We start from the raw sequence: 12,660 nt of genomic DNA on the forward strand, positions 1-12,660 counted from the left end.
TCTCATTCCCGATGCGTCAAAAGGGAAAATAGGAAAATAGATAGCAACGTCCGGTTACACTTTCAAAATAAAGCCAGAAACGTTTCATGTTTATTACTTATAACAGAACCTCCGAGGAAATCCTCTGTTCAGTGGTACAACATCTAAAGACAACTCAATTTAATGTAGTACTGAATTTGAAAAAGATGTGTGAGGGGATTAAAGTGGATACTAATCTTTATCATGATTAGCACTGCTGTGTGTGTGTGTGTGACTTCACTGTTACATCTATAAATATATACTTAACAAGACTGCATTAAGTTATGTAGGAAGTGAATTATGCGGAAGTCTGGTTTCCTCATGTTTCGAGGTAAAAGATATTCATGTTTTTCGCTGTATATTGCAGCAGCTCTTTTCTCTAGAAAATGCTTGGACACCCTCAAATGCTACAGGGACGGTTTCAAGCTTTGTTTTGTCTTAGAGCTTTGCATAGAGCTTTATTTTTAATTATTTTCAGTAACCATCAACCCAGGGGTTAAAGTTGTGTGAAAGCTGACATCAGAGTTTTTAGAAAACTTTTTTTTGTACCCAAGACTTCTGGGATAGAAGTATTGATATTGTATAGATTATCCTGGTGAAATAAAATAAATGTATTGATTAATGACTTCAGATGAACTCTACACTAGATTATTTTTTGTGCTGTATAATATAATCATGCAGATTAACGACAGGGTGGGGTTACTGAGTATACAGGGCACTCATGTGCGCAGGGAGGTGCCCATAGAGAACGCGGGTGTACAGGGTCAAGAATTTTGTGCTATGTCCCTGCACTGAGATCACATCATGGGTATTTTTTAAGGGAATTTGGGGTTTTTAGTAAGAGTTTACATCATGCAGTTAAAAACTGCTATAACCGTTTCCATACTTCTGAATTATTGCGTACATCTCTGGTTTTTCAGTTAATCATTATATCAAGTATTTCAATATTATTAAACTGTTAAATCATAAAATCTTAATAAGCTCATCTCAAGATCAATCAGTCTACTGTTATCTATTGGGTTAAAATAATGTTTTTTTTTAAATCTGTGTCTGGATCGAATGAGTGGGGTAACTAATTTTACTGTATATCTCAATATATCAAACTAAAAAAGTTATAGTTTTACAGTTTACTGGCAGCACTATTGAAATAATTAACAATGAGTACATTGCAAACATTTCTCAGTATTACTGTATATAATTAAAAAAAATAGTTTCAATGAAATATATTTTTTTAATGTAACTTCTATTGCTTAAATAGCCTTACACAGTACCAGAAAGGTCTGTCAACAATGGGAATATAAATAAAAAAGTTCTTACCTTGTGTTTCACACAAAAGCAGCAGAGGAACAGCAAAGAGAAGTACGACTAGGGGCCCCATTTTACAAAATGTGGTGAACGAGGAAGTGGTGAGGCTTTTGACGGAATGAACTCAGCAGCTTCTCGTAAATGTTTTTTGTCAAGACAATCCACTGTAAACTAGTGTTATTGCAAATGTTTCTATGGAAGAAATAACCCCCTTTTCCAAATTAAATGTATAATTCTTTGAGAAACACCATTGACGATTGAGTATTTTCATGATGTGTAGTGAAGTGTAGTGAATAGGGTGTGGTCTATAGTTTTATGTGCCATGGCTCTCATATTCGACTGTGAATCCTCCTGTGCATGTACTGTTGTTATATTCTGTACACACATGAACAAATATTGTATGTCTATCCATCTTCATAGAGAATCCCGCCTGTGTTGATCTTCTTGAGGTTTCTTCCATTTTTTTTCATGTTTTTTTAGGGTGTAGTTTTTCCTTATCCAAATTGAGGGTATAAGGACAGAGGGTGTTGTATGCTGTAAGTCCCTTGAGGCAGAGTTGTGATATTGGACTACATAAAGAAATTGCCATAACTTGACTATCATTTAGGCTATGACTAATTAAACATCCGCCAGCTTCAAGTGCAGTTCATTAGGACCTACTGCACTTTGCCAGCCTGTACCTTAAGCAAAATACTATGTTACTACTATGTTATGTCATCGGATGAGATGACCTATGGCCACTACAGCAAGGACTTGATACATGGGGCACTAGCTCTACCATGTGAGCTATCAGGGCACCTCAAATGCCAAACTTTTTATGTGAAGATGAAAACTATATTCTTTTCATCACTATCTTGTTACTGCCGTTTACATTCTCCCAGACTCAAATTCAGAAATTGCACTGCAGAATTATTTTCTGCCCAGAAGGGACAAATCAAACACTGGCTCTAGATTTTCACACGCTCCGGAGCCACAGTTTCTCCTTTGTGCATGAAAGGGAAGGATGAAGCAAGGGAGTTTCAATCTGCAACAGATGCCACTAAATCCTACACACTGGACCTTTAAAGACACATTTACAAACAAAATGTGGCCTTTAATAACCCAGCTTTATTAAATCACTTTTTAGAGAGAATTCGTCTCGTTTGTTCTCTCTCCTAAACACTATTAACATTCCAGAGTTTGATGTTAATTAAGGAAATGTTACAAATACAATTTCCAACATATTTGTTTCATTCATCATGCCTAACCATCATTGTCACACATTTCCTTCAAAGTCATTATCAGTGACTTACAACATTACATTCTCATCTCTCAGCCATCTGGTGTAACAGTAACACTTTCAAACAACTAGATGGGCAGTTACATCCATGTATGTACAGCAGCTTTTAGTAATGTAGGAAAGAAGCTCTGTTTGAAAGTTAATTTTAACTTCAAATCCAATGATATTCAACATGCAAATGCTTTTAGTAGTATTAAAATCTCCTGTCTTAAGGTTCCAAACAGCTAACCTTCCTAAGGTGCAAAGGTGCATGTACTTACATAAAGTGCTAACAGTAATAACAGTCATAGTATATAACAGAAAACAAGAAAGAGATACAGAGCACCTTTAACACAACATATTCAATCTCACATTTGTCTAAATTCCAGTTGTAGTGCTACGTTAGTGTAACAGAATCTCTAAAGTGCTAACATATTACAGTACATTGCCATGTACAATGCATATCATTTACGCTGTGTCTTTTACTCCAATACTTCTGTCAGTTTAAAACAGGAAATGTTAAAATATGAGAGAGTTTGGGGGTGGGGATTTTGTGCGTTCGAGGTTAACTCATTGGTGTTTTTACTGCAACAGAAGCAAACCAAGTTGAAACTCAAAGTCATATGACCAATACAGTAGTTCTCAACCTTTTTGGTGTCAAGGACCCCCAAACTGATACACATTAGGCCACAGACCCGTATTTGACAAGATTTAGTTATTCCATAACTGTCTAATCTGTAGATTAACAGTGAAGAGTGTAAAACCTATGAACATATAGCCTCCCCCAAAAGCACCCCTCCCCCGTACTCCTTCATGTACCCCTAACAGTGGAAAATACACATTCATACTCACTGACACTTTCACAAACCTTTCTGTGTGTGATTTCACATTGAGTACTCAGGGGGAGAACCCAACAAGCCCACCAAGTTTTCCGTACTCTCCACTGCTTCTTTTGTTTTCTATCTTTGATTTTTATGATTCTTTTTTTCCTGTGTGAATAAATAAACCAAGCTGTTATTTTTGTGTCTACAGTATATGACCCAAAACACATACATTAGCTGCAGTTAGGCAGTGTGTTATGCCGCCATATGAATACAGTCAAACCAGTGTAAAACATATGCCATTGACAAACTTGATACAACAGTAGTCTGCAGTCTTCCATATTTGCTTTATGCATGATTTTGGTGCTACTGGGACCCACATATCTTTCTGATACAAGTTCAAAACAGTCGAAAAAGACAGTCTCCCAAGTTGTGTTGATATGTTGTTTCATTGATTTGCTGTTGACACTGACAGCAAATCAGTCTCCTGTGCATTGCACTCTATGAAATGCTCCCTTCTGTTCACACATTGCTGATGCGAACACTGAGAGGAGTCTCTCTGGCCCGGCCACGTTCGTCCCCTCTCTCCCTGTAGCTCTGCTCCAATCGAATCTTGTCCGGATCAGACACCTCAGGTACAGTCCCACCCCCGTTGCTCTGGTACACTTGCTGGGGGCTAGATGGTTTGAAGATGGGCGTGGTCTTGGTCTTGGCCACCTTGTCGAAGAAGGCGAAGTCTGCTACGTATTTGCCTGATGGGGAAAGGGAGACTACAGGGGGAAACTCATAACCCCAGAGAATCTCATCCGGCAGGTAGGAAGTGCGAACCTGGCAAGTGGCGGAGGTCGGCTCAACTGTAGCGCTCATGATCACCAGCAGCTCGAAGTCTGCCAATTCTGGATCTGTCCAGCCCCCACCTAGTGGAGGTAAATGAGATGGGAGGGAGGATACATTACAGAGGGGTAAAGGAAGAAGAGGCAGAAGGTAAAAAGGAAAAATGGGAGAGGAAGGAGGAAACAATAATACACACTAAACATAAAAGGTACACATTGCAGTTTTTGACCACGAGTAGTGCTATGGAGCAATGTCGTTATAAGCAGCATTTTATTCATATCCCATGGATGCTCATGAGGATGCACATATGCACACGCATGTGAGAGACTCAAGCAAAATATAAAACTTTGTCATGCAAGTGGATAAATATGGTTCACACACCATCTGAACCAACCACTAAAAAGAGGAAATTTAGGTCTGGGAGATATGCAGTTTACCAGCCATCACATGATTTCTTGGAAATGTAATCATTTCTAAAAAAAAAAAAGGGAACATTCTTTGAATAAGTGTTGCTGTAGCCGGCAGAAAGCAACGTTATATTAACAGACCATAGTGTTGTAGAACTTCCGTAACATTAGATTACCGTATAGGGTTATCTAGAGAGATTACTTTTTTCCTAGCTTTGTCTGAGGGGAGGCCAACAGTCCCAGACTTTAAAAACCCCTGGATTACTCTACAGTAAACAAAAATGTCCTCCTGAGCACATGAAGTGAAAATATGCACACTAGCTATCATGTTCCTTTTACATCTATGGAGACAAAGCCAGACACCTAGAGAAAAAGCTTTAACACACTATAAATCAACCTTCATTACCAACAGGGCAGTGGGAATCTGTATTGGCACTCTCCACTAGCACTCTTAAACTAGCTTGGTGATGTACAAGGGAGTAGGTGAGAGCCGTGGATTTAAAAACCTTTAAATCCACTGGATTTTAAAAACCATATTGTTTGATTGACTCAGCATAAGTCAGAAGATCACTAAGATAAAACACCTTGTATTACGACACTACCACCACCCACAAAATCTCCTGCCCTCACCATCAAACTTACCCTTGGCTGCCCAGGCTCGCAGGGGGCTGTTATCATCAATGAGGTGGTAAAAGGTGAGGGGCAGGATGAGGAAGGGGCTATCACTGGATGTGTCAACTTGGAAGGGTACATTCCTCTGGTCCAGACGAACCGTCTCGCCTTCCTTGGTCAGGGATGTCTGGAGTAGTTTTCCAGTCACCTGGGAGGGAACAATGGTTGTTTTAGCTAAATTGGTTCCCAGTTTGAAACATTGCCCATACACCAACCATACCAACACATATTGTATTGTGACCTGTTTGATTTGATTTCATTATTTCCTATTTAAGTGTCTTATTCTTTTAGACAAACTAGTAAAATTTATAAAAAAAAAGGAAATATCTGATGAATTATGTATAAACACACTCACCTGACACCCAATCAGGAGACTCTTGCGCATGTTGGCCACCCTGATCATCAGGCAGGGTCGGCCTTCCTGAGTCGACACCACAGCATGTTGGCTAAACTTCACTGTTTCACCTCGCTTCTTTGGCCGAGCAACCTAAGCAGAGAAATCAGTACTGGTTTCAGTCTTTGAGAAGAGAGAGATATACTTGCTGTTTAAGCACACATTCATTTCTGAGGACGTGGACAACCAACGGGCCAAATGGATATGTAGGATACGTCATCATGCGTTAAAAGCAAGTATCTCCAACCTAAGAGTCTTGCTGTCAGCATAAACACAGATTAATGCAAACTGCAAGGAATTGTATACAGTTGTGCTTGAGTCATTTAAAGGTCCATTGTATAACATTTAGGATGATCTATTGGCAAAAAAGGAATATAATATTCATAGGTTATCATAGTCTCCATGGAAGGCAACCAAAAATGTAAGAATTTCTTTATTCAGGTGATTATATACTAATGAAAACATACCTATGAGCATTATAGTACATTTTTGCCAATAGATCCTCCTAAATGTTACACAGTGGACCTCTAAGGTAGGGTGTTCTGCTTTACGTGGTAAATACTTTTCACTGTATCTCACTTTGCAGCTTGATGTGTAATGTATTGGCTACCTTGGCCAGGAAGGTACCAGTGATGAAGATCTCCATCAGCATGGTGAGGACCAGCTGGATGATGAGTAAGATGATAGCAGCCGGGCATTCCTCAGTGATGCAGCGAAAACCATAACCAATGGTTGTCTGGGACTCCAGAGAGAAGAGGAAAGCCCCTGTCAGTGTCTGCATCTGCAGCACACAGGGTGTGTGGTTTGACGGAGGGTCAAATTCTGGAGGAGAAAGGTTGAAAAAGCAACAAAAGCTCATTGACGTTATTCTATGTTATGTTAACATAACAGTTTGTGTGTCTTTTTTTCTTCTTCTGTACACTTTATTATGAGAAGGTGGTCATTGTTATGTCTCAAAAGTGAAAGATTTAAAGGGAAGAACACAAGTTTTTGGCACAACCTTCTATCTTTATGCAACATTTTCAGTTGAGCAAACAGCATTAGAGGAAGTTGGAAGTTGAGAGCAGGTGTTGTTAAAGATATGAAGGGTTATTTCCTGACACTAATGTTTAATTTTGTCAGGGTTAGTTCAACCTGGGTTCAGGAAATACAATATTAAATAAATGTTAAAACAAAGTCATAAAGTACTTTATGTATATAAAATTGATAAAACAATAACACAAATTAGATTTTTTTTTAAAAGACAGATTAAATTGAAAGGACATATAAAAGACAGCTTGCTTTAAGACAGCAGTTCTTCACTTCCTAGCCACCATTCTAACACTTGGGTTAGGGTTACACTGCAGCACAACACATTGCAAGCCCTTTGAGTTAAACATGATCTCAACTTTGTCAACTGTGTTCACGTGTTTCACAGTATTAGTGTGCATGCAATTGCTTTTTTGCACAACTGCACACACACTTGATGTGTGAAAATAAAGGCACATGGACAAAGTTTTTAAAAAAAAATGTTATCCTGATTGGTGTCTGGAAGTATGTGATATTACCTTTTTATAATAAGTTTTCAGATAATTTAAGGGAAAAACCAATTAAGATATTTGCACATAGTGTGATGTATATATACTGTCAATGGTTATTATAAACCTCGGCTCCAGGAACAGTATGGGAACTGCAGGTCATGTGACAAATACTAACCCAAATAGATTTTTCTGCATGTCACAAAAATCCCACAATGACTCTTTGCATGATCAGAATTTTGTGTGGATTACGTTCATAAATTACCCTTTTTGGCTCCTCCTCATCACCTGCCTCTTTATTCTTAGGGAAACTATTGTTTTGAACCATTTCCTGGAGTTGACTCATAATGACCAACACCCCAGAGCTCAGGAACTGAAATATTGTATGTCTCAGCACACTGTTTTAGCTTGAACACACCCTTTTTACAACTTAAAAAAGCGCATTTGAACCATGACACCCAGCATGTCTCAATCTGTCTATGCTCTGCACAGTTACAGTTGACTGTAAATGCATCTTGGGTGTGGATATTTTTTAGGTCAATTGAACAGAATTAGTAGATTTCCTCTGAGAAAAGACTTTCTGTTGCAATTAATACTACAAAATATGAGCAGGATAGATAGGCAGTCTAATAAAGTGCTTATACATGTAATATTTTAACTTAAATTGTTTTGTAGATTTGGTATTTGGGAGTATGTATTTCAGAAGCGTTTTTGTTCTATTTATTTAAAATCCACTGTAAGCCCAGTCAATCATTTCATTCAGGCCGTAACTCGTCCTCCAGCAGTAGTCAGGCATGGTGTGTTCATGTGTGCTGGGGGAGTGGCTATGGAAGGAGACATGTCATTGTGTGACCATTAACTCCAAACAGATTGTGAACACACCTTAAGTCCTAAGAAGATACATCAAACTATACATCAACCTTCGATCCATGCTAACTCACCAAGCAGGTCTCCATGTACCAGTGCCACCAGATACCACAGGACCCCGAACAGGAACCAGGTCCCTGCAAATGTGGCCGTGAACAGGAAGAACTTGTAGCGCCACTGCATGTCCAGAAAAGTTGTCCAGAGGTCACGCATGTACAGAGCACTCCGCCCACTGACATGTTCAATGCGCACGTTGCTACGGCCATCTTTGGACAGGACACGTCTCCTCTTCCTCAGAGTCCCGCCACCACCGGAAATGCCACCACCCAGTAAGGGTTTTAAAACATCTGTCTGGGTCTGTGAGTGGCAAACCTTCTGAGGCGAGGAGCTACGAGAGGAAGGAGGTGTGGCAGATGTCATCTGGTGAATAACAAAGAAAGAGGAGTTAAATCATATGTTTGATTGACTTGTTTCCTGGTCAGTACTCTCAAAATGGTATTAGTTATAAAGAGATTATTGGGGTGGACTGGGAGCTCTTTAATTAAGCTTACTGAAAAGAAGTTGGATGCCAAAATGGGGCCTCCTGACCAATTTGGCCCACCAGATGTTGATAGTGAAACAAAAAGTAGCTGTTTATGCTGTTGTATTTTTGTGAGGTAAAAATTCTAATATAATATGTAGTATTCCTAATTATGAATAATTTTTCATAATCTGATCACAGTGATCAGAATGACACTGTATACTACGTTAGTGAATTGACGGAACTTGAGATCATTTTACATCTTAACAATACAATACAATAGGCGTTTGTTTTTGGCCTGTGGCCCACCATCTAGTTTCGGGTTTGGTCTTCCAAGAGAAAAGGTTTGGGCATCCCAGTATCACAGTATTAACAACATCAGCAGGACCTTATCATCTGATTAAGATAATGGTGATTTCCGTTCGCATTTGGAAAAATGTAGAAACTTCCCCTGATGACTGTAGGTTTTGGTAACTTCCCCCTGCAACCACCTGCTCTCGTATTCAGGGGAATTTATCTTGAGCGAACCTAATAATACTTGAAACCAAACCTGTCATTGATTATATTCAAAATATGTGGCAAAATAAACTACAGCGACAAGTAAACATCAAACTGGAACTCTGAATTACAAGCAGGAATTAACCACAGTTTTAATAAGTCAAAACCTGAAAGGCCATGCACACCACAAAGTGTGGCTAAATTTTCAGCTGAAATTTGGTGGAACTATAGTGGGAGTTTCCTGAGGTAACCACACTGACAAATACCTATTTATAGTGTATTTAAATGTAGAGGTGTGGACTAAAAAAACACCTGAGTGGGTTTACCGTGTGATGTTCTCTATCTTTTGACTCATGTTATGATTTTGGAAGTGATCCTGAACCCTGCAGATTTTAGGGATTATACTCAATGTCATGTTATAAGTAATTCGTAACCAGAAAATCAAGTGCTGTGTCAAGTAAAACCAGCCAGAGAGAACTGTCAATCAAGCCAAACAGACCCAAAATATAGCTCTTTGCACTTAAAACAACCTACTTTGTACAAGGTTCTGTCTAAAGGCAAAACTCTGTATAGATGTCCTAACACTCAAAGACAGGCCCAAGAAGCCTGCTGTCATATTGCACGAATAGAAAAGAAAAGTTCAAATCCTGCCCACTGTTTCACCTTTGTACACCACTGATGAAGTGCTTGTTGTATTGGTGTTGGAAATTTACAATTGTCTTCGCTATTAAAATATAGGAACGGTAGTGGGGGGGTATTTCATATGCAATTCGTTTGAAGCATACTGAGGCCCTCAGTTTGCCTCAGTGTAAAGGTCATTAAAGATATAATAGAGGAAGCGACATTGGCTACCAAGAGACAATCTTGTCTTAAGGAAGACGTTAGATTTCGAGAAGTGTTTTTTCAATTGATTTCGTAAATTCTCTTTAACTTAAAGCTGTTAGAGGAAAAACTGTCCTTCTGGTTTCCCCATTAGTTTCCCCCATTAGTTTCCCCACTGATTTCAACATCTTAACATCTTAAATATGAAGCAATTATAAACCATTCTTTAGCATCCATGACTAAAGATAAGGTTGTTTTTTTAAATAGGTTGAAGGCTAGAGTTACAACAGTCACAATGAAACACGGAGGTGAGACGGAAAAAGAAATAGTGTGATAGTGATCTGTGTGTTACAATATGTCATGAATATGTCAGTAAAGAAGCGAAAGGTTTTTATTAGCATCATGGCCCCCTGTCAGTCAATCGGTCTACCATGTTGGTCCAGTGATATCTTTATCTCTATCAGATGAATTGACATGAAGTTTTGTACCGACGTGTATGGTCTCCTGATGCTGAATTCTAATGACTCTAGCATACAGGTCAATATTTTAATGTGTCCAATATGACCAAGTACTAGCAAACTATTGAGATCTCCCACCCTATTCTATCAGCGCTAAACACTAGTGTGAACAGTTTAGTTGCTAACTTCATGGTGCTATTTAAGATAATGACGTATTAGGGCTGGGGAAGTGGTGTTACAGACGGAAACTATTTGCAGATGATTTTTATAGTGCATATGTGATATCTACAGGGCTGATTCAACCAGAAATTCCCATGTGTTATTGTCATGATGCAAAGAACATGAACTGCAAATATTCCCAACCTGCATCAGTCACTTGTGAGTTACAGTAATATCTGTGTTTATAGTGCTTTACATTGTGGGATGTTAGTATGAATGTGTGCCCTTGTCAGAACATTCACGTGCAATCCACCCCTGTCACACACTGACAATACTGTATCTCCACACATTTGATACGCTGACTTACGTCCAACGAATCCAGTAGGGAGAGGATAACCCACAAAAGAAGACGATAAGGAAGAGGAAAGAGAAAAGAAGGAAGAGTAGAATTAGGACGAAGATGTACTGCATTAACCAAACAAACTATTCACACAGAGTCTCATTTGTCAACTGGAGGAGAGAGGAGAAACTTGAATGAATCAATTAAGGTAAAAAAAATCTTTGTCCGAAACTCTGACGTTTATCTAGATAAAGTTTTTTTAAAGGCTTCACTGTTGATTAAAGCTAAGGAGGCCTTTAGTGGACAAAGAGTGAACTTCTGACTGGTAACTGGAGCCTGTGGTAAAGGTTTGGTAGGAAAAGGGCCAAAGTTTGACTTTTCTCAGGTGTTTCTTGCTGCTTTATTCTCTGGAACCTCACAAGGTCTCTCTGTATTGATTCCTTATACACATTAATGCAAAACAGACAATTACACCTGATAAACATGTTGTTAACAGTGCACTATATGGTCAAAAGTATATGGACATAACATACCATTACAATAACATTACCTTTGTATGTGATTTTTGATTTTAAATGGAAACATCTGGGAATATTCAAAAGGGAAAAACCCTGCTAATAACTCACAAACATCTGAAGTCAAAATAAATAAGTAAATGCACTTTAAATTAAATTAGGCCAGGTACACAGTCTACATTTCAGTTCATCCCAAAGGTGTTGGATGGGTTTGAGGTCAGGGCTCTCTGCAGACCAGTTCTTCCACACCAAACGTAAATAGAAAAAATTCTTTATAGACCATTTGTGCACGGGGGAAAAACTATTATTCAGACTTCCCTTATTTGGACAGAAAGGACCTAACTCAACCTGTGGAAAGTATGTCTGGTCCAGGAGAAGTAAACAAACATATGACAACATGGGTGTCCATATACTTTTGGCCATATTGTGTAAATCAAAATAGCTTCGATGCGACGCTGATCACGGCTTGCATAACCAATCAGCTTTAATTACATCACACTTTTGTGATTATGCAAGGGTGAGCCCCTCAAAAGCTTCATAATTACAATGACGCCATTGAAAATCTTCACTCTTTCAACTCATGTTGAAACAAACACACTCACTTCCCAAAAAAAAAACCACAAATTCCACCACAGGCATATATCAGATAACTAATAGAGCAAAATGGGAGTAAATGAGAGTGAAAGGAGGGAAATATTTCTTGACCAACCTCTCCAGCAGGATGTATTCCATCTCCATGGCAGCACGACAACTTTACTGTACTGCCCTGCCTGAGTGAGCCGAATCCAAAAACTGAATCAAAACTTTTTCTTTTGCCAAACAAAGGAGCGCTGAATGTTTTCCTGATCTCCCTCTCTCTCTCTCTTTTTCTACTTTCCTCTTTCTCTCTCCTTCCTTCTCTCTCTCCTCTGTGTACACAGGAATGCTTTGTTTGGAGCTGAGATAAAAGAAACAAAAGACACCATTGACAAAAACGACTCTGTGTCCATCCGTGTGTGCGTGTGTGTGTGATTATGTGAGAGTGGGAGATCGCAATTACATGCGTGTTTCTGTATTATGTGTGTGTGAGTGTGTGTGTGATTGTAGGCGTACATGTGTGATTTTGTATGCATGTATGTGCGTGTTTGTTTGCAATTATTTGAAAAAGATTGTACAATTATGTGTGTATTTGTGTATTTGTGTGTGTGTGTGTGTGTGTGTGTGTGTGTGTGTGAGTGTGTGTGTGAGATGAGTGAAAGGGAAAGCGAGAGAACGG

General features: G+C 38.9%; 1 protein-coding gene across 2 annotated transcripts in view; it reads right to left on the reverse strand.

Moving 5' to 3' along the window:
• Positions 1-2,416: 2,416 nt before the first annotated feature.
• The window catches only part of LOC118335017 (ATP-sensitive inward rectifier potassium channel 10), an 11,971-nt gene continuing 1,727 nt past the window's right edge, over positions 2,417-12,660 (reverse strand). The window contains exons 1-6 of one of the 2 annotated variants that reach the window (XM_035671190.1): positions 12,115-12,261; positions 8,168-8,513; positions 6,320-6,531; positions 5,671-5,802; positions 5,286-5,463; positions 2,417-4,319 (exon numbers count right to left, since the gene is read on the reverse strand). In XM_035671190.1, the coding sequence (XP_035527083.1) occupies positions 3,925-4,319; positions 5,286-5,463; positions 5,671-5,802; positions 6,320-6,531; positions 8,168-8,513 (1,263 nt within the window). In that variant the 5' untranslated portion in view covers positions 12,115-12,261 and the 3' untranslated portion in view covers positions 2,417-3,924. Of the gene's footprint in view, positions 4,320-5,285; positions 5,464-5,670; positions 5,803-6,319; positions 6,532-8,167; positions 8,514-12,114; positions 12,262-12,660 lie in introns of those variants that run through there. The other variant, XM_035671189.1, reaches the window with a different exon arrangement.

This window comes from Morone saxatilis, unplaced genomic scaffold, assembly GCF_004916995.1.
Source record: "Morone saxatilis isolate NCDOM2014 unplaced genomic scaffold, NCSU_SB_2.0 Contig23, whole genome shotgun sequence".
Classification (NCBI taxonomy): domain Eukaryota; kingdom Metazoa; phylum Chordata; class Actinopteri; family Moronidae; genus Morone; species Morone saxatilis.